Source organism: Lagopus muta, chromosome 1, assembly GCF_023343835.1.
Source record: "Lagopus muta isolate bLagMut1 chromosome 1, bLagMut1 primary, whole genome shotgun sequence".
In the NCBI taxonomy this organism is placed as follows: Eukaryota; Metazoa; Chordata; class Aves; order Galliformes; family Phasianidae; genus Lagopus; species Lagopus muta.
In genome coordinates, this window is record NC_064433.1 from 190,890,936 (window position 1) to 190,913,022 (window position 22,087).

General features: G+C 46.8%; 1 protein-coding gene across 2 annotated transcripts in view; it reads left to right on the forward strand.

The window, feature by feature from the left end:
- GAB2 (GRB2 associated binding protein 2) overlaps positions 1–22,087 on the forward strand; it is an 88,442-nt gene that overhangs the window by 54,478 nt on the left and 11,877 nt on the right. For both annotated transcript variants that reach the window (XM_048933794.1, XM_048933795.1), the window contains exon 3: positions 21,040–21,280. In XM_048933794.1, coding sequence (XP_048789751.1) covers positions 21,040–21,280 — 241 coding nt within the window. The remainder of the gene's footprint in view (positions 1–21,039; positions 21,281–22,087) is intronic.

Genomic DNA, 22,087 nt, shown 5'->3' on the forward strand with positions numbered 1-22,087 from the left:
AACTTCTTTCTTATATCCAATCTAAATCTCCCCTCTTTTAGTATGAAACTACTTCCCCTTGTCCTGTCACAACAGACCCTGCTAAAGAGTCTGTCCCTTCTTTCTTACAGCCCCCATTCAGATACTGAAAGGCTGTTATCAGGTCTCTTCCCAGCCAGGAGAGCACTACATCACCAGCAAAGGTGCTTGCTCACTACAGGGTACCTCCATTGCTTTTTAGCACAGCCAGTGAGCAAATGAAACCTGAAAGAGGCTACAGGCAGCAAGGTTGGATGAATACTGCCTTGCAAGGATTGCAAGAAAAAAAAGCAGAACGCCTTTGCAAGAAAACAAAGAAAAATAGGCCAAAGAGCCCTTTGTTGCTTCCTTCTGCCAGCAGCTCAACAGGAGATGGTAAATTTTCTGATGCTTGGTTTTTACATTAGTGGGTTGTGTCCTGTCTAGACTAGGAGGCTCTGAGGATTAAGGCACGGATGGAGTTTAGCGTGGTGCTGCTGTCAGTGACCGCCAGCTGTGCTCCACATCTGGCTCATCAAAAGGAGCTCGTTTCAGCCTCAGGGACTGACACGGCTGCCCCGGTATCACCGGTGAGTGCCCCAGCCTGGAAATAGCTGTGTAGCAGTGAGAACGTTTACTAAAAGAGGGGAAATTAAATTAGATCTGAGGTGTTTACCCAGACGGAGCGCAGCTCTTTGTTTCTGCTAACACCTATTTACTTAGGTAGCTAATTACTGCTTTGAACAAGAGGAGCCTTGCAAGGAGGGACTCTGTGCAACAGCTCTGCCTTTAATCCAAACTGTGATGCTTCCTCCATCTGGAGACAAAAGGCAAAAAGTCGCTGAGGTTTTGCTTGCTTTTATCAAGTTTTAATCCATTCTGGGTGGGAATATGGCTAGTTATGTCCCCTCAATGGATTGCAGTGTGTATGTGCTTAACACACCCAAGGTGCAGCACAAAAGAAGGCATCAGCTTTGCTCTGTTGACCCTTGTTTTCGAGAATATTTCTTGTTATCACACAGCTGTTGGGTTCCCAGGGCCCCTCTGCTGGGTGCTGTGCCCAGAGCCCGACTCCGTGGCCGCAACGCTGAGTTTCCAACCATCTGCGTTTTCCCTGCCCTAGTGGGCAGGCAGCCAGGTCTGTGCTGCGAACTGTATTTTCTCATACAAGCTTTGCTTGTCGGGGGAAGAAAGAACAGAAAAAAATATATATATCTATTATAACAATCCTGCTAAACTTATCTCATGTGCCTTTAACTCCTTCTGGAGCCGATGCTTCAGCCAAAACTCTGACGTCTCCTATTTCTGATAGGTCTGAGAGGTGCAGCTACGTGTGTAATTTAATTTCTCATGGACCAGTGAGTACATCCTTTCAGGGGACCCATGCCCAGGTTACTTATTTCAGATGGGTTGGTACCTTCCTGTTTCTGCCCCCATCCATCTATCTTCTCCTTTTCTTCTGCCATACGATGTGAGCTCTCTCTCTGGTCATTGACTCATGGGCACCAAGCAAACCCTTGGTGGGTTTTCATGTTTTATGAAAACCAATTTGCTGCCTGTGTGCAAGAGATTTTTCCCCACAGTGGAGGGAGGGAAGGCAGTACGTGCTGAGGTTTCAGTCTGCTTTGCACAGTTGGTGTCTCAGCTCAGCCATGATGTCTCACCCAATGCTCAAGGCTTCCCAAGTGCTCGTACTACGGCTTTGCCCTAGTCAACAGCAACCCGATCTCAGCCAGGCTTTTCAGGCCACAGTGAAAAATCAAAGAGAAGGAGCAGTGATGCATTAGTGGATGAGTAAACGTCGCTGCTCTGAGCTGAAGACTGAGGGTGAGCGGAGCGTGGGAAAGGGCCGGCGCTGGCTCCTGCCCATGGGCTGTGCTTGGCAGCAGTGGCCTCTTCCACCCAGCCTGGGCACACATGTCCCCAGCCAAAAGAGAGTCATCAAGTGCTATTTTTTTTTTCTTTTTTTTTTTAATATCATCTGGGACTTCGTTTCTTTTATTTCTTCTTCATGAATTCAGCGAGGTGCTCCCAGGATCTGGCTGAGGATTGATCTGGGATCAATCCTCAGTGCTCCGCAGGCTTTTACCATCTCACAAAACGCCAGCCAGGGCCCAGCATTAATGTTTAATGGGGAGCTGAGTCTCTCTGCCTGCAGAGGCTGCAGAGCTGTTGGTTTCCCAGCTGGAAAGAGGGGACTCTCCTTCCACTTTCAAGCTTTTTCAGCTTACTCCCAACCCTGCATGCGTGGGCTGCCTGTAGTCTGTGCTGCTCAGTCCATGTGCTGCTCTTGCTCCCTTCTCACTTCTTTTCCCAATATGCCTTGGTCCCAGTATCAAGCCAGCAGTGCCTGTCGCTCTGCTGATTCCCTGCAACCAGGTTTATTTGAGTGTTTGTTGAGGTGAAGGGTTAAAACACCACACAAAGGTACCGCCCCCAAATTCTGTCCAGTGGACAGGAGCTGCCCGAAAGCTCAGCAAAGGGGCTACAGAATAAGACCAGAGAAAAAACATTGATTTATGTGCCACCCACCACCCAAAACCACCACCAGATCACTGGTGTTCACCATCCTTGCATGTAGGAGCAGGGTACCAGGGAAGGTACCCTGGGAACCTAAGCAAAGCAGCAACCCCAGGGCAGCCCCCACTTTCCACTGTCTCCACCTCTGTTGTGGCCAGGAGGAATGAGACCAAAGGGGAAGCACTAATGACCAGGTACTTCCTTGCTATTGTACCCGGCACACGCCTGCTTCCTTCCCTGCTCGCACCCTAGATGAGCAGTGAGCTGTGCTGGGAAGCATGCTGATGTTTGAGAAATGGGAGAAAGGAGGGAGGTGTAGGCACGTCCTTGTGTCTCTGAAAGCACCCAAGCCCCATGTGCTGTATTTTGGGATTTGTCACCCTTGCTGAATCCTACACCCTCCAGCTGGGTCAGGAGGACTTGATGCTTCGGCTCCTATCAACTCAAGTTGATTTGCCTTGGGTTCATCTTAATAACCATAGCTGGTCATCATCTTACCTAGAGGCCAATCTGTGTCCCAGCAGACAGCACAGTGCTCTATGGCAAGAGATGAGCAAGGTTATCATGGAATCACAGAATCATTAAGGTTGGAAAAGCCACTAAGATCATCTTGTCCAAATATCAAGCCATCAGTGGTTGAGCTGAGCTTGAACCATGGTGGGTAGGAGGCAGACTTGTCTTAGTTCACTCCGTATATCCAAGCATGTCTTGTTAACAAAGACGTAATGCACCCTGCCCCATTCAAGATTTGGAGGTGGCCTGCACTAGGGCAGCAATATGGAGTTCCTCTTTGAGCCCCTTCCTCTCACCCTAGGGATGTCACCCTGCAGCAATCCCTGTAAATTCAGCACTTCCTCAGTGTTCTCATCAGTGCTTTCTGCACTCAGCATCATGGAGCTCTTCTTTTTAAAACACAGTAATTCACATCTAGACCCACTGGTTGCACATCTCAGAGTCGTTTGGATCAGTTTCACCTGTCCTCTAACGTGTGTGAAGAATTCCTAACAGAGGAAACCTCTGTGGCTGCAGATTTGCTTTGGGAGAACAAGTGCAGATGTCACATCTCAGCCTGATCAAGGCCTGATCCAGTCTAGGTAGTATGGATAGGGAGACCCAGAGACCTGAACAGTTTGCTCCAGGCTGATGATTGGGCACCACGTGCATGTGAATGCCTCCTTACATGAGTCCCAGTCCATCCCTTAGTCATCCTGCCTCTTTAAATTTGCTCCAAACTTCCCTGACCCTGGCTTTCCTGAGCTGAAAACAGCAAGTTATTTTAAGATCCGACACTGTTCAGCTTTTATTTCAGTGTAAACAATACCAGAGATGGAGTGGTCTTGGCACAAAAGAGCAGCTTGAGAGCAGTTAAGTGCCTGCTGGCTTTCCCCCCTCCTTTTTCCCTCTTTGCCTTTGGAGATGAGCTAGTTCAGGTGCTAACGAGTCTGCTAAAGAGCAGACAGCCACTGGCAACCAAGGAATTTGCTTCCTAGAAGAAGGAAGCAGGGAGAGACAGTTGCTGATCCCTACCAACCCATCGAGGGCTCCTTACTGTGATTCACCTCGTGTTTTGGCTCTCCACTGCAACCAGTGCTGCTGTCAGTGAGACTCGTGGTTGAAATAGGGCCCAATTCTGGGGAGAAGGTGGAAGAAGTCTGAAATGGGGTGAATCGTTTGTGCCCTAAAAGTGTTTGTTTCTTTCCCGGGACTCTCCAGGAAAACAGCACCGCTGAGCTCAGGTGGAGAATTTACTCCTAAAATGATGCTGAGATGAATCCGGTCCATCTCAGAGCTGCTGCCAACACTTTTGAGATGTTTGGCTTTTCAGGTTGTTTCATCTGACATTGTTCTATTTACACTGAATGAGGATCAGCCCCTATGTTAAGAGTACATATGATACTGGGGGACATGGTTTAGCAGGCATATTAGTGACGATTGGCAGTTGGATTTGATGATCTTTGTGGTTTTTTCCAACCTTAATGGCCCTATGATTCTGTTCTTCTGCACCTTACTCTGCTTGCTGTATCCAGTCCTGCACCATGTTGTGTTATCTGCAGAAACACTGCAGAACTGGAGTCAACACAGCACTGCTACGATGGTCACTGTCCTTAATACCCAGAGCAGATTGTAAGCCTGTGTATGCCAGGAAAAAGACCAAAGCAGGGATACAGAGGAGTTTGGAAGCCAGAACCAAAAGAAAAATTCTTAAGGTGTCTACGTGATTACAAAGCCAAGCTTCTGGGTTCAAGAGTCTGATGCCATTGAACAAAGAATCATAGAATCATTTGAGTTGGAAGAGATCTCTAAAGGCCATCAGGTCCAACTCCCCTGCAGTGAACAGGGACACCCACAGGTGCTCCATCAGGTGCTCAGAGCCCATCCAGCCTGACCTCGGGTGTCTCCAGGGGCAGGGCATCTACCACCTCACTGTGCAACCTGTACAAGTGCCTCACCACACTTATCATAAAAAACTTCATTATATCCAATCTAAGTCTCCCCATCTTTTAGTTTGAAATCTTTAAGTACTTAAGATCAGTACTATCACAACAAATCCCGCTAAAGGTCTGTTCCCTTCGTCAGCAGAGCATGTTGTGATATCATGATTTCAGACATCTGAGGGTTGCAATGCTGGGTCAATATTTTCTTTAGAATTTGGGATTGGGGAACTCAGTCAAATTTTATTTTGACTCTGGCCATTTTGGGAGAGATGAAGATGGAAGAATCTAAGAGATCTCTCAGCCTTTTAACTGTAAACCCGTAGCAATGCCATTCCAGGAGAGACCACCAGTAGACTGGTGTCAGTTGAGTCCCCTCTAACCATACCCTACAGTGATGGGAACAGTCAGAGGAGCACCAGATTTACCAATAAGGAGCGCTTCTGTCTTTTCTGCAAATAATAAAAACATTAACCTGCAGATTAGAAAAGGTACATGGTGCTTTCCAAAAAAAAACCCAAATATTGCAGGTGCAATGCAACCTGGCTGAACTCTGTCGAGGATGAATACGGAGCTGGAGGTGTGGGGCTATTGGGGAAAATTCTGCCCCTGCCTGGACACAATCCCACTGAGTTCACTGATGTAGGGCTGGGATTTAAGTTGGGAGGGGAGGAAGAAATGTGAATTTCAGGACTTGGGAGGGGTTTATTATTATTAGAGCAAAGTCACCCAGCCTTTCCAGCACAGGTTTCCAGCAGATGTTGGCAAATTGTATTCACGCCTCTTGGTCCTGCCCAGGACTCACTTCTGGACCAGATACTCTGAATCAGAAAACCATCTGACATAATTCTTCATTTTCTAATTGGCTTTTATCGCTACAAGCCCTGCAAGCATCAGGTCAGCCCCATTAGTTTAATGGGCACAGAGGAATTTTTAGAATGACTTACTGACCGTGGAAGAACGAGTGCAGCAGACAGTATCAGCATCAGATCAAAAAAGCAAAATCATGCAAGGCCTTTGAAAAGAAAAACAGCTGATGGGCTTGGAGCAAAGCGACCGATGAAGCGGTACAGTCTGAGCACTGCTGAGGGAGGGAGGGAAAGAGGGAGGGAGGCATTTTGGGTGTCAGCCAGCTGGGAGGGAGGACGCAGCCAGATTTGCCTGTATTTATATTTCCCAGAAGAGTCTTGGGCCGTGCAGTGCTGGGATTTGCTATACTGCACCCGATCTTCAGAGCTCTGGGGCATTGGGATGAGACACAGGCCTGCAAGTGATGGTCCATGTGTAGAGCTCAGCCCCGGAAATGTGATGGAAGCAGGACCCCAAACTTGTGTGCGAGCAAGTTGGAGGATGAGGGAGAAAACCACAGTGACCTCTGAGTCAGATAATTTAGGGCCAACATGCCTCCCTTTTACTTCCCCCCGTGTACTCCATGACTTCCCTTTCACTTCCCCCATATGTTCCATGCTGTTCCCCCAAAGCATTTAACGTGGGCCTTCTTTATACCTCCTGAGCACTGCTTGAGAATCACGCTCTGAAGCCTGGGATAGACTCAAGCTCTCACTTTGCAGACCCCAGTACCTGTTTGTTTTTCTGGTTTCTGTTGCTTTACATTTCCAATTAAAACAAAGCTTTTTTAAAGCCTGCAAGAGAATATTCTAGTGGAGCAGGAAGGAGCCTTGAAGCTGTCGATTACTATGAACTTTCCATGACACCGCTCAGCATTTGTTTCCAGACTGATTTTTATTTATGAATGCAGTAGCATTTATTACTGATTTTATCAGCAAAGATAACACTTCTTCCTTAGATGTTTTCTACGCTTCGGTTGTAATTACTGCCTGCTTCTCAAACATACTTCTGCACTCTTTAGTGTGGCACAATGTCAGAGCTGCAACGACGGCAGTTTATTACTGGGACTGTGGGGTTACACCTGATTTGAGGAACGCATACAGATTCCCATGTTCCCATGCATGCCTTTATCTGAGGACGTCTCTCAGAGACCCTCATAGTGCAGATAGATCCAGGAACTCTGTTTACTGCTGAAGTGGGGACTGCACAAGCCCCTGCTTAAAGAGAGACATCACCAAGACACAGCATAGAGACATTGGAGCATCTTTTCTTCTGCCTGCAGCCATTGGGTGTTGGAGGCAGCACGGTGATGGTACCCATCCCACTCAAGCTGGAAATGGTGTTAAAAGGCACACTTGGCCACAGCTCCTGAAAAAAACATGGCTTAGTGGAAGTGGTGGCAATGAGTCGACAGTTTGACTACATGATCATAATGGTCTTTTCCAACCGTAGTGATTCTATGAAAAATGAGACTGTCTAGCAAAATGTGATATCATCTATCTCTTCTGTGCCCACCTTCCTCTCAGTCTATATCTTCCCTCTCTGAGAATCAAACGTGGCATGGGTTTAGTCTCCTCTAGTCATCAAAGGACATGTTTCACTGTTAGTCCATGCTTGCGATCACTTTAAGCCACTTTAAGAGGCTGAATTGAATTCTTACAGTTAAGCATTAAAAGCAAAACAAAAAAAAAAAATTAAAAAAAAAACTTTTTTGATGTTATGGAACTCAAATGCTGTTGGCTGTGGAGTCTCCATCCTTGGAGATACTCAAATCCCAATTGGACTCAGTCTTAAGCTGCCATAGTTCCCCCTGCATTGAGCAGGAGGTTGGGCTGGACCATGCGGAACAGATGCAATCAATCAAAAGGCATCTGATGTAATTAAAGGAGGAAGGGAGTAAGTTTTTCAGTCAGAGGGTGGTGAAGCACTGGAACAGGTTGCCCAAGGAGGTTGTGAATGCCCCATCCCTAGAGGCATTCAAGACCCCACATAGCAGGGAGATTGAAACTAGATGATCACTGTGGTCCTTTTCAACCCAGGCCATTCTATGATTCTATGATTTTATGATCTTCAGCAGTCCGTTCCCTCCTCAGGTATTCTTTGCTTCTTGCATTTATATGAACTAACACTGCAGGGAAATATCAGACTTCAGAGTATGGTGAGGAGGAGGGCATCTTAGCAATCGCAGCAGTAAAACTGGTGTTAGCATTGCCTCAAAGGTGGAAGGGCAGAGCGTGAGATAAGGCACTGCCCAGCAGAGCCCGTATCTTAGCATGTTGTTTGATAACCCTTGGTGCTGGCTAAGTCCAGACTCCTGTTTTCTTACCTTTTTTACTCTCTGTGATGTCCCTAGTAGTCTTACAGCTGCTCTGAGTCAGGTGGGGAAGCTCTTACACGTCTCAGCCCTTGCTGGGGGTTCAGCTCCCTTTTGTACTTCATGGGTCACTGTCATATGCATCTGCCTTGTTTGCACATCTGATTGACTGCCGCCCTTTGTCTCTTTGTTAGGGTAGAAAACAACATTTCACCTAAAAAATTTCATCCTGTGTTCCTCTAGCTGCACATGACCAAATTCCTTCCTGGCCAGTGCAGCTGCTGCTTGGCAATTTTTGGTCTGATTGCCTCCATCATTTCACTGCCAAATATATAAACTGCCCCTGTTCTTGTACACTGTTGCTTTTGAAAGTAAACTGGAGTTGAGTGACTCACTGCATTTGCTATTTTTTCATAACTGACAGCAGATCCCCTTTTTGAAGCATTGGGCAGGCGTTGGGTGTGCACTCAGGCACTTGCAAATTCTTCATCACATGCAAAAGTGAAGAGAATGGTTACTGCCCTGCCAGTGGCCCCATCCTCACCTTCATTCTCTGGCAGGTCACCCATTCTGCTGAGTACCACCTTGTCTGACATTGGGATCTGTGCAAACCATTCCCTTAAGCTTGCATATACTTCGCACTGGCTCAACCTTGACGTAAAGCCTTTATGATGGTAATTATTTTTGCTGGCTTGCCATAATAGTTCAAATTGCTCTCAAATGAGTCATGATAAAGTCTTTCAAATATCCACTTGAAATCCATAAAATCCACGCTGAGTCTTTTTGCCAGCTGATGGTTGCTTCTATGATTAGTGTTAGAGTCAAAACTTGGTCACGTGCCACCCTCCTCTCTTCTAGAGGTTCACCTCAAAACAGTTCTTGATGGAGAAGACTTTCTTTTAATATCTCCGTCCCAATACTTTGACTCCAAATGTTTTTACTCATCCCCAAACTTCATTCCATGTCTCTAAGAATGGGGTGTTGTCATTTGTGATTTTGTGACTTGAAGCTCAAGTTTATTACTTTTACTTTTCTTTGTCACTATCATCAACTCCTGAAGGTTTGCCATCCTGCTGGCTCTTTTGTGATGCTCCAGAAACTCAGTCTCACCATTTCCGCTACTTTCAAGAGGAGCTCAGAATACGAGCATGTGAATGCTTTGAATTTCTTTGGTGTGTCAGAATGACTATCCTCTCCCATGTCCGTCATCCATGTTTCCATGCAGATAGGTCCATGATGTCCCTCCTGAGTTCTAGCCCTGGGCAAACAGTGCTTCTTGCAGTAAAACATCCACCAATGTGCCTCAGTAATGGAAACACAGGCTGCTAGAGGGTGTCTCAGTGCTATTTGAAGGGAGGCCCAGCTCTGTGCTCATAGACCTGAATAATAGAATCATTAAGGTTGGAAAGACCACTGAGATCAAGTAGTGCAACCATCAACCCATCACCACCACTACAGAGGGGTTCATTTTGCAGATGGAGTGGCTTGAAGAATTAATGCTTCCATCAGTGCAAACACTTCCACAGCTACATTAGATAAGTTAAAGTATTTGCTTTAATAAGGGTTGTAAATGATGAAGTGAGGTGTAAGTCAGTTCTTCCTGAGGTGCATTGCTGCGTGACTGATCACTGTGAAGTTCTCAGCTTTCTCTGAAGAGTCTGGAGATGGAAAGCTGAAGCAGTCTGCTATGGTCTGCTCCTAGTAATTCCTGCATTCCTGTGGTCGCAGCCAAAATCCATTATATCATGGCTTGTTCCTCCCAGCATCTGTGGACAAAAACAGTTCCAATGCACCGCGTATCTGTTGCCAAGCCATATTTTATCTCATGAGTGAAGGACTGATAGGGACGGTGTATCACCCGTGGTGATAGGGATAAGAGGGACACGAGTTACTGGATTAAACCCAGATCTGCTTCAACAGCCACCTATTTAGAGTGTGGTTTTTCCCAGAGGTGGTAAAAATTCACTGTGTTCCTTTTCTCTTGAATTCATTTTCGTCTGTTCTCAGCATCTATTTTGACTCATGCATTTTCATTCTCAATTGAAATGGATTTTCAAAAAAAAAAAAAGAGTTTCACTGAGAACTGTGCTTTCACCTTGCACACAGCAGTGTTTGAAACTGGATGGTCTTTAAGGTCCCTTCTGTTGTCAGCAATCCAAGCCTTTCTAAGACTCTGTAATCTGGAAAGTGCATAGCAGTGGTTTTGAGTCAAAGCAGTCAAGAGGTATCCCCTCTTGAATCAAAACTCTTTGACCTTCTCCCCTTCCTTTAGAATTCACTTATATTCTCGACAGGTTTCTTGTAATTTCTGGCTGCGGATGATGCCTTGTCAAGCTCCTGTTTTGATGAAATGGGATGTTCCAGCTGGAGGATGTCAGAACATTTTCAACTGGCCCTAAGCCAAACATGAAACACGGGAGCTGCAATGGGCCTAAGCCAGTCTATGATTCTATGAGGATTTGGGTCCAGGTGTTGGTACCATCTGCAGTGTGCACAAGGACAGTCACGGCTATAGAGGTGATAATGTAATCTGGCTTTTCTAGGTGTTAGGGACAGGCTCACAGCACTTCACGAGCTGTGTTTGAATGACAAGGTGGAGGGAGAAGAGCTGCTCAATAAGGAGAGTGCATGAGATGGTTCCCATCCCATAAGAGAATGCCAGGGGAGACAGAATTTACTCCAGTGCTGAGATACTGCAGAATGTTTTGCTCCTGAGTCAGATGAGATTGTCCATGTGGAAATGTTCATGCCCAGAAACAAGAATTGCAAGAGCACAACATAGAGATGAAGTAATGGTTACCAAAGTCCAGCAGGATGTTAAATGCAGCAGAATTCAGGAATCCAGCCACTCCTGGAATTCCTTCAACTATCCAAGCTCCTGCTTGGGATGGTCCCGAAGGGGACAGGGATGAGGATGATCCTAACCCAAAGGCACTTCTAGGAGAGGCTGCTGGCCATGTGCTTCTGAGCATGAATACTCCTCTAATGTATTGCTGCGCTGCTTTCAGCCCACGCCAGTACTTGCCTTTGGCACAAACCCTGCTCCCAGTCCCTGCCAAACCAGTACAGATGTTTTAACACCCACCGGAGCCCAGATAATTACTAACAGAGCTGGGAGACTGGTTGGGGTTGTTTTCTTTTCATTGACTGAACTTTCAGTCATTCTTAAGTGAGACGCTTCTGACATTGCTTTCAAAGACATTTTTGTGGGCCACATTGCTAATATTCATTTCATTAAGGGAATGCCAAAAAGCCCCAACCATAATGAGGATCCCACCATTTACGTAACAGCGACCACAGATTGAAACAAGTGCAGGGAAGACAGGTGGAGCAGCAGGAATAACATTTTGATGGGAAATGAGCTGGTTTCTATTCAGTGGCTTTTTAGCCATGGCAAGGCAAAGCTTGGCTCTTTTTCAAATGGTTTTGGGGAGTGTTTTCATTGGGATGAGACATGGTGAGCAGTGACCAGAGGATGCAGCAGACTGTCCCATTCCTAGATCCTGGTGAGAGATGGCACTCATTGAGGGCAGCTTGTGAGCAGAGCAGAGCAGATGGAGGAGGGAAGCCAGCAGTGAACACCTTGTTCCTTGTCTGTGCTTCTGTATCCCTAAAATACAGGAGGTTGGCCCATGACCAGGAGCTATATTGCCCTGCACCATTTGCAAACAGTCAGGTTGGAATTTAACAAATACGAATCATGAACGAAACCTCCTGTCAAATACATCTCCCTGGGGCCGTTTAGAAGATATCAGTAGGAAGGAGGGCCAAGAAAGTCCTCCCAGTTTTCATGGCTACACAGACTCCATGTCTTCTCACTCTTTTTCCATCAGCACACTTTGAGACCCTCCTGCAGAAGCAGGTTTGCTTTCCCATGCCATTCATTATCCCAGCTGCTTGGGTTACAGATCGTAGAATCATTATGGTTGGAAATGACCAGTAAGATCAACTAAATGGGCACAAACCCACCAGCCATGGCTGGATCAAGCCATCTTCATGTCTACAAGCTTTGCTGTGAAATTCCTCACTCACCATGTCCAGCCATGAAGATTTTCATCTGACATTTTGTTTCCAGTTGCTGTGGAGACCGATTTAAATGAAACTCCAGTATTTTGAAGAAGAATATGATTATAAGACATTTGCAATGCAAGGTCCCAGGTTAATAGCATTAGCATATTATTTGAGTATGGCGATGTGTAGGGAATAAATTCTAAGTCCTTTTAGCCATCATTTCATATTAAAAGAAGAGGGAAGGAAAAATCTGGTACTGAATCTTTATCTGGTACTGAATCTTTTCTGTGACTGAACTCACCATCTCTGCATGCATAAAGCTTTGGGGGTCACAGGCATTTATAACCTGATGGCAATGAGAGTCGCTCCCCAGAAGAGATCTTTTCTTTCTCCACCTCCACTGAGCATTAATCGACTGCATAATGGGCAGGATTCTCATTATTAATGATGGATAGAGGGATGTAAGATGTTTTTTTAAGCAGAGTGACTTTTGCTGGAGCACCGGTGGTGCAGGGTCCCTTTAGTGTTGTGCAAGGTGCAGTCCTCCCAATGCGTGCAGGGATTTTATTCTTTCTGTTTTGCTCCCAGTTCATCTTAGTGATGGATTTGCCTTCAGGACCTGTTTGGGTGGTTCTGATGTGTGTACAGGGTAAGTCAGTAGCCCTTAAATAAGAAAAATGCCATGCAACAGCTCGGCAAAATGCTTGTTCTGAGAGCTAAAGCTACATCCCTGAGAAAGGAAGTCCCGGGTCTTCAGCAGTAACTTCCAGGGAGAGCAACTGGACAACAAAGAGCTGAACTTCCAGCAGGAAAAAAAAGAAGAACCAAGGGAAAAGTTCACCTCATTTTTGAGACTCTATCCCTACAGACGTAGGGATTTTCAGGGATGAAATGCCCCCTGCTCACACTGACCCCGCTCTCTGGTTCAGGGACTCTGTGTTGCAGCTGTGCAGGTGAATGACTCTGGGGGTCTCCTCTTTTTGCTTTTTGAAGTTGATACGGCTGTCATTCCCTGGGCTGGGAGCTCCTGAAGCCATGCAAGAAATCTGGGGCTGTCCCACATTCCCATGCCCATCATCTCTCCTACACCTTGTGCTGCGTCCATCATTTTAACCCAAAAACACCACCTGGGAAGCAAAGATAACACTAATCCTTGTTGCAGGAAAAAAAAAACTATTTTTTTTTCCAAACTCATGCATTTTGGTCCCTCTCATGGATGTGAATGCAGCAAGGGAAGAAAAGAGAGGAGAAATTTGGGGATCCCCCTTCTTTTCCCATCACCTCTTTGCTCAGCAATCACAAAACAGATCTTTAACAGCACTGCTGTTTTATTGACTCTCCAGCAAACCAGGAGTTAGAATGTTTCTCCCCCAAGGTAAGGAGAGAGAAATAAATTACTTCTGTAAAGAGCCAGGAATGGCAGTTCTTCTATAATACAGAGTGCAAATATTTGGGCCTCTCGTGCGCTCCATTGAATAGAAATGGCACTAAATCATGCATAAGTAAAGCAGGTTCACATTTCCTCGTAACAGAAGTTTTTCTCTGCTCTCCTGGAGCATTAAAGACCTGCGCTGCAGTCTCCATAAAAAGGGCTATAAAATTTCAAGCAGGCCATTAGGCAGCTGGAGGAAGCCCCGGCTGGGATTGGGCTGGGTTTCCATTCTTGGGAAGAGAGAAGTGCAAGCAAGGACAGTCATCTGCATTCTACTCAATGGAGCATGAAGAAATTTGTTCAACACTGGAAAGTCTCAGTCCCTCACTTTTTCAGCAGGCAGGAGGGAAGGTTCCTGGGGTCCCACAAGGAGCAGAGCAGAGCAGAGCCCTTCCCCTGGGGAGGAGCAGCCCCAGCACAAAACTGGGCACCCAGGTGGGGGCAGCTCTGCAAGAATAGGCCTGGGGGTCCTGGAAGGCACTATGTGGAACATAGCCCAGCAGTGTGCTCTCACTGCTAAGAAGAGAAACAGTGTCCTGGGCTGTATCAGGCAAAGCAGCAGCAGATGGATGGAGGTGATCAGTGCAGCCCAGAGGCCCCGGGACACAGCCTGGAGCCCAGGAGGTCCCTCAGGACCAGGCTGCACTGCTGTGTGCAGTGAGCAGAGAGGGGCTGGGGGCTGCTTCTGGGGGAGCTCCTGAAGCCTTGGATGTGGTGCTGGGCACCCTGCTCCGAGTGTCCCTGCTGGGGCATGGCTGGGACCCTGAGGTGCCTCCAGCCTCAGCCAGCTGACGATGCTGTGATGCTTCTCTCCTGAGACCGCTTTGTGTTTTATAGAGTTATAGCTGAGCATCCTTGCCCTTTCCCCTCCATTCTTTCTTGTTTTCCCTTTCATCCCCCCGTCGGCTTGTTTTTGCAGTGGCAGAGGTGATGATTCCTGAAAGGTCAGAGGCATGAATGGAGCCAACCCCATCCCACTCTGCTGCCTGGTGCTGTCCTTCCTTTAGGTCATCATCCCCCAGTGGGGCTCTCAGATAAGGCTGCCCCAGGTGGGATGCTGAAGGTCACACATAAATCAGAGCTGCAAGGCGCCCACGTTCGCCTGCTGTTATCTCCAGCACCGAAGCACTTCTACCAAAAACAAACAGCAGCATGGGGAGCCCTCCAAATATTGACACAAAAGGATTTGCTCTTTAAAGGGTGTCTGCTCTATGCAGGGTGTGCTGATACGATGCACAGCCAAGTCGGTGCTGCCAAGGGTGTTCCCCAGGGTTCTGGGGGATTTTCTGTGGGCTCTCAGCGACAAACATCACTGTTTTTGTCACAGCCCCTCTCCCTCCTGCCCCTTTGTCCTTCAGCGAATTGATTTCTGTTCTGATAGCTAAGATATATAGCAGTTTGGGGCCAGGATAGAATCATAGAATCATAGAATCACCAAGGTTGGAAAAGACCTAAAAGCTCATCCAGTCCAACCGTTCACCTATTCCCAATAGCTCCTACTAAACCACGTCCCTCAACACAACATCCAGTCTTTCCTTGAACACCCCCAGGGTCAGTAATCTGACTTGGCCCCTTTTCCTCTCCTTCTCTCGCCAGCAGTGGGATACTTCCCCTTGTTCCTGTGCCCCTACAAGGCAAAGGCTGGTGAAAGCACCTGCATTCACCCCATTTTTTTGGTGATTTTTGCAAATACGAGCAGATCTCTGGCTTTAACAGTCAGAGACAATGCAATTTATTTCCAATGATGTTTGACTGACAGTTTCTCCCATCACCTCTTGCTACAGCAATTCTTCCAATCCTGCATTGGATGCGTGGCTAATTGGTGGTTTTAACCGTTGTCAGTAGAGAAAGCCTAAGGGGAGCAGCCTGGGCTAAAAATCGCTTTGATGGCTGAAATGGAATAAAAGTAACCATGCTTTTAGTCCCTCCATGCAGCAGATCACTGTCTGTAAATTGGACATACTCCTCTTTTCTTTAGGCAGTCTGTCCTGCATGATTTCTCAAAAGCAAATCATGGAATCATAGAATCATTAGGATTGGAAAAGGCCACTAGGATCAAGTCCAACCCTACCCATCACACCATGCCCACTTAAAATGTCCCTCAGTGCCACATATCCATGGCTCTTGAACACCTCCAAGGACGGTGACTTCACCACCTCCCTCTGGCCTTTGCCAATGCACCACCACACTTTGAGAAGTTTTTCCTGAGCAGCAATCTGAACGTCCACAGGTGCAACTTAAGGCAGAAATCACAGAACTCGTCTGGAAAGGAAAAGCTGAGGAACCCAGTGTCACTTTAGTTCACATCTTTTCTCTCTTCTGCAGAGGAGGATGCCTCATAATGAGCGTTACCTTGTCCCATCCTTACAGTGAGGAGCTCTGCACCCTCTTTGTGACGCCCCAAATTTGGGCAATACTTATTATTATGGTAACAGTGCCCTCTTCTGCAGCAGCTTGACGGGGGAGATGCCCGAACCTCATGCCCTTCCCCACTAACCTGCTGGAGGAAAACTTTAGCATGACACCCTGCATACCCTCAGGCCAACAATTTGATTTTTCCAGATGCCATCCAACTCCAAAATCTGGGGCAGTAAGACTTCCCAGGGTACCACAGCATCCCAGGGCATCCTGGCAGCACAGCACCCTCCACCATGACTCAACGGATGTGCTGTTTGCTCTGTCCTTGCCAGGAGAAGCATGCAGCCTTGTTTTGATATTTTTTAAAAGATATATATATATTTATTTTATTTTATTTTATTTTATTTTATTTTATTTTATTTTCAAGTGGTGAGCTATCAGCAAGGTCAGAGGCACAAGCAGATCCCCTTGGGTTTTTGTCCCCATTTTTTTTTTTTTTTTTTTATTTTTGCTAATAAAGGATGGAGCTGCTCCAAACAGTGTATGAGCCTGCATCTCTGCCCTTCCTAGGGATTATTTCTAGTTGATTTCTGTATTCCTTCCTAAAAATAAAGCTTTAACCAGAAGTTTTAGCAGGCCAAAAGTCAGTGGCGCAGTCCAAGGGTTTGTAGTTTCCCATTGCAGAGGGTTGGTGCATCTAAAATGCCATTACCAGCTGAAATGATGGAGCTTAGAGTCCAGTGTATGACACACCGTTGCCCAGAGAGGCATTTTTTTGTGTTTTTTTTTCACAAAGCAGGCCAAGAGTTCCCTTACTTGCAAGGGCACCTGGACTGACAAGGGTCCCTTCCCCCTCTAATGGTTCTATGACTCTATTCTGTGATTCTGCGATTCACCCTGGCCAGCATGGTGTGTGCATCACAGGGAACTTGGGGGGGAAAAAAAAGCTAACCTGGCACCCTGCTGCAGCCATCAGGGAAAGTGCAGAATTGAACTGCAACTGAAAACCATCGTCTTCCTGACTGCATCTTTTCCACTCGGTGGTTAGGGAGCTGAAGCTGCAGCCTCTGCCACAGTGAAAAGAAAAAAGCCATTGTGAACAGCAATTTCCAAAAGAGCCCGAGTAATTATTGCACTCAGATAAGCCCAGGAACACTGTGTAAAGAGATGTGCACACTGCAATAGCCGAGTGCTGGAAGCGAGGGAGTTCAGAGCTGTCAGCAATGAGGAAAACGGCGCTTCTGGGGATCGAAAATGTTCATGAAAAATTCCTGGCTCCCAGCCTACTCAGTGCCGTTGCAGTCATGTGTTTTTCCTTCAGGGACAGAGTCCCAGTGAGGATTTTCTTTCCCTTTGCTGCAACATGTGGCCAAAAAGGCACATCTAAACCTGGACTGGAGAGCACCAAGCCTTCTGCTGACCAAAACGTGCCTGGCATCGTGGTGTTTTGCTTCTGGCTCTCCTCTTGTAGGGAGAGGTGTAGCATCTGTAGCACAAACCCAAGAACTCTGCATGCAAGCTGTGCTGCTGACATCAAGATTTACGTTGTGGCTGTCCAACACCACTTCTTCCAGGCTGTGAGAGTCCAATTCCCCAAACTCAGAGGAACACAGGCCAGGAAACATGGGGTTAAGATGACACTTCCCACATGGCCCCACTCCATAATCTTAACCCTGCCCCCCTAGGGAATGGCCATTGGAACGGCATCTCATCCTTCCTTGGCTCAATTTGATGCATTCCCTAAACATAAACTCAAGACATCAACATCGAGCCAAGGGATTTGGAAGTTTCATCCATACTGCAAAATAAATGAGGGCCATGGACTTATCTTTGTCCCCAAGGCAGATGGTGTTAATGAAAGAGCTTCACTCTTTTTGGGTCCTGACCAGAGTGAGTTGAGTGTCGCTGGTTGTGTCGTGGGTGAAACCAATGCCCAGAGGAATCCAGGTGGGACCACCAGACATAGAATCATAGAATCATTAAGGTTGGAAAACACCTCTAAAATCATCATGGCCCCAACCCAACCCCACCATGCCCACTGAACCGTGTCCCTCAGTGCCACATCCCCATGTTTCTTGAACACCTCTACAGACTCCACCACCTCCCTCCATGGGCAGCCTGTACCAATGCTTTACCACTCCTTCTGAGAAGATTTTTTTCCTGCTACACAACCCGAATTGATGTTCTCAAAGTGCTGAGCGTGGACCAAGCACATGAGCACAAATATCTTGACCTTTAGCACATGCTAGTCATCAAGTCCTATTGTGCTACCTTAGTTACCTTTTTTTCTCCTTTCCTACCTCAAGCACGACACACCATCAATGTGTGACATGGGGTCACGAGCTGCCCTTTCTTTTTTAATGTAAAAAAAAAAAAGATAAAAAGCATATAAAAGAAGAAAAAAGCAACAACCATCTTAGCATCTGCAGTAGCAGAATTTATCTTCCTAGCCCTTGCAATCCCCTCCCAGGCTAGTGAAACCATCCATCTCTCACCTGCTATTAGAGAGCTCATGTCACAGCCCTAATGGAGTACGTGAGTCCTGGATTCACTCTCACTGATGCTCTCAGGCTCTGGGTCACTGTGGAAAGCAGGCTGGGAAATCATTTTGAAAATCAATGCAGCCATCAATAGAGCAACTTCCCCTGGGGAAGCAGAGGTGCTTTCACTGGGCTTTGCCACTTGCTTTCTCCCCTCCATCTCCCGTTTCATTTTACACCATTGAAGTGATAGAGATAACCTCCATGTAATTAATCCTGCTTCTAGGAGCCACTGTTCTCTCCAATCTCCCCAAATTGAGCTGATTCTTTGGAAAAGTCACCTGGTGGTGCAGGATTTGATGGGTTACTCCGCGTGTTGTGATTCTGATATGCTGTCCCTCACGGTGATGCCAAGAACTGTCTCCTCAGACCAGCCCCAACTGTACCCTTGAGTTGTGGCAATACAAGAAAATCTCTGCAATTCCTGACTCCTGGGTGTGTTTTCAGGTTGGACATCAGGAAAATCTTCTCCAAAAGAGTGGTCAGGTGCTGGAATGGACTGCCCAGGGAGGCGGTGGGGTCACCATCCTTGGAGATGTTCAACAAACATTAGATGTTGTACTGAGGGACATGGTGAAAGTAAAAAATCTTCATGATAGGTGGATGATTGGACTGGATGATCTTGGGGAGGTCTTTTCCAACCTCAGTGATTCAGTGATTCTATGATTTTAGCTTGCTGAGGCTTTGCCATGGCATGAGAACTGCAGAGCCTGCAGGGATAGCAATGGACAATTGCTCAAAGACCCAGCCCATCACAGTTCATGATTATCTCCAGATGGGGACAGGACCCCAACATTCCATCCTCACACCATCTTGGCCAAAGCCCAGTTTTGTGGACAATTTCCAGCCACGATTCAGGAGGCAGCAGGACCGTGGTGCCGTTCCCAAGGGGTATTTTGGGTGCAGTCACCCTAATTTGGATAGGAACATGGCTATGGGTTCCACTGTGTTGATTGACTTCAGAGCACTTGTTATGGAGCTAGCATTTGAAACTCAGAGATTTCTGGAGACTCCCTTTCCAATGGAGGTATGTCCTCACTGCAACAGGATAAATATTTAATAAGAATAAGGGTGAAGACGTTGTTTTGTCTAAGGGCACCAGAGTAGCCACTTACTCCCATGAAAAGCACTGAGGAATCTCTAATGACCATGCAAAGAAGATGGGAATTGGAGTTTTAAGCTCTCATCCCCCACCATTAATGTCAGTGTTCTGTATTGATCCTTCTTCTGTTTAACACAAACCAAACAATAGAGTCAAGCCACACTCTTTGGCTTTTATTAATGTACTTTTTCTGCATAGGGTGAAGTTTGCAGCATTGCTGGGGAAAAAAAATGGAGCATCGGCGAGCAAGAGGCAGACAGATCGATGAGGCATCTTGACGCAATTCAAAAGGCAGTGAAAAATCACCCCATACACTGCAGCTCCTTGTCTGAGCTACAGTGGGCATTTTGTGGGGAAAGGGTCAAGGATTTGAGAGAAGAAATGGAGGAAAAGGGATCAGAAACCTGGAAAATCCTCCATGTCCATTGTGTTGATTCTTTAAGTATTTCTGAAGCTGAAGCTCATGGTAGAGAAGATGTGGGAGCAGTTCTTAAATCAGTGTTTGCCCAAGGGAAGAGGGGTTTTTTTCATTAGCGTCCGGGATTTTTTTTGCATTTTGCATCAGCACCAAATAAATGTGAATCAGAGCTATAAAATGGGTGACCTCAGCACCACACGAGTGTTTTACACACCAGGAGTGTGGAAAGGAGACCACTGTCTCTTCTGCAGCTGGAGATGGAACAACTTTCCCAAATTTTTTTGCAGCATGCTGGTTTGGGGATTTTCTTTTTTAATGACATTTTCAGCTTGGCTGTAAAAATTCATTTCTGATTCAAATTCCTGGAGTTTCCCAGGAGGGCTGGAGTAGCTGGGTGATTACTCTTGACCTCTGGGACATCCTCGTTTGAAACATATTTAATAGTTTTTGTTGTATTTCTTCTTCAGCAAGGGGAAGGGACATTGGTTGTTGGGTGCACATCCTGCTTTATAGACATAAAATGTCAGAAGCTCTTCCTAAGTCATGGAATTAATAGAGAACTTGGGAACGTGGGAATATACTCCAGCTCTGCTGTCACTGGGTCCATTCACATGGGGTGGGAACCCCATGCCTCAATTTACCCCAGTGCAGGATAGCAGTGATGTCCTCACACAGAGGTATGGAGGTGACTTGAATCATGTCTCTTAAACCTCCCACAGGAGGAGAAACAGCAGCAGAAACTATGGTGTTAAAGCTCTTTCTTCCTTATGAGTTGGCCTGGCATCCCCTAGACATCCTTGCAAGCTGCTGAGGATATGATAAAAAATAATAACATAGGATAAAATGATAAAATACAATAAAATGTGATAAAATATTTATTTTCCTAGTACCAGTAATTGCTTTTGCTCCAAGTGCAGAAGCCTGCTGCTGCATCACTTAGAGCTGTAAGCAAACCCCACTGACCCTACAAACACGGGAGCCGCATTTAAATAAGGGAATCCATGCAAAATCAAGCTGTGGTGTCTCTGAGTGTTCCCACTCACCACTGTGTTTTCTTCCCACACAGATGCCCTGCGGAGCATCGTCTCCATGAACCATGCACCACGGTCCTCGCCGGCAGAGCTCAGTGGTGCCAACCACCACCTGCTGCGTGAGCGCAAGTCCTCCGCGCCTTCTCACTCCAGCCAGCCCACCCTCTTCACCTTCGACTCCCCCGCCGGCCACCTCCAGAGCACCCTCTCTGCCAGTGCCCCCCAGGATTACCTTTTCCTCCACCAGTGTATGAGCAGAAAGTCGGAAAACGCAAGGTATGGTAACAAATCTCATGGCCAGGCAACGCTGGCGTTGAGCGACTCAACGAGATGGCCCTACTTGAGCAGGGGTTGGATGAGATCATAGAACCATAGAGTCATTATGGTTGGAAAAGACCTCTAAGGCCCAACCAACCTACCACCAATATTGCCCGCTAGCCCATCTATCTAAGTACTAAATCTATCCTTCCCGTAAACACCTCCACTGACTATGACTCCTCCACCTCCCTGGGCAGCCTGTTTTAATGAAACATCACTCTTTCTGAAAATAAATTCTTCCTCATATCCAACCTGAGCCTCCCTTGGCCCAACTTGAGGCCATTCTCTCTTATCCTTTTGCCAAGATGGACCCAGAGTTCCCTTCCAACCTCAACCCTGTGGTGATTTCCTGAGGTTTTGCAAAACTCAGATGCAGAAAACCCTGAGCAATGGTCTGCTTTTGGAGCAGGAGTTTCCACCAGAGACATTATGGCTTTCCCAGCTTTAACCAGAAAACCCCCAGCCCAGGGATGGGCAGGTTTTGCATCACTCTCCAACTCCAGACACAGATAGTTGCCTTAAATAGGGAAGAGCTTTCTTGGCGTGAGGAGTTTTGGCTGGCGAGAGCAGTGAGGAGGATGCAGGAGAAGTGGCCAGAGCCCAGCTGGCGGGGTGTGAGAGCAGAGCCTGAGCTGCCGCCTCCGCTGGGTTTTCCTGCTGCAGCTGCCTTTCCCTACCAAAAACAACAACAACAAAAAGATGGGGTCAGAAAATTAACTTCAGATGGCGTTAATGGAACAGTGTTTATAAAAAGCCCTCTGATGC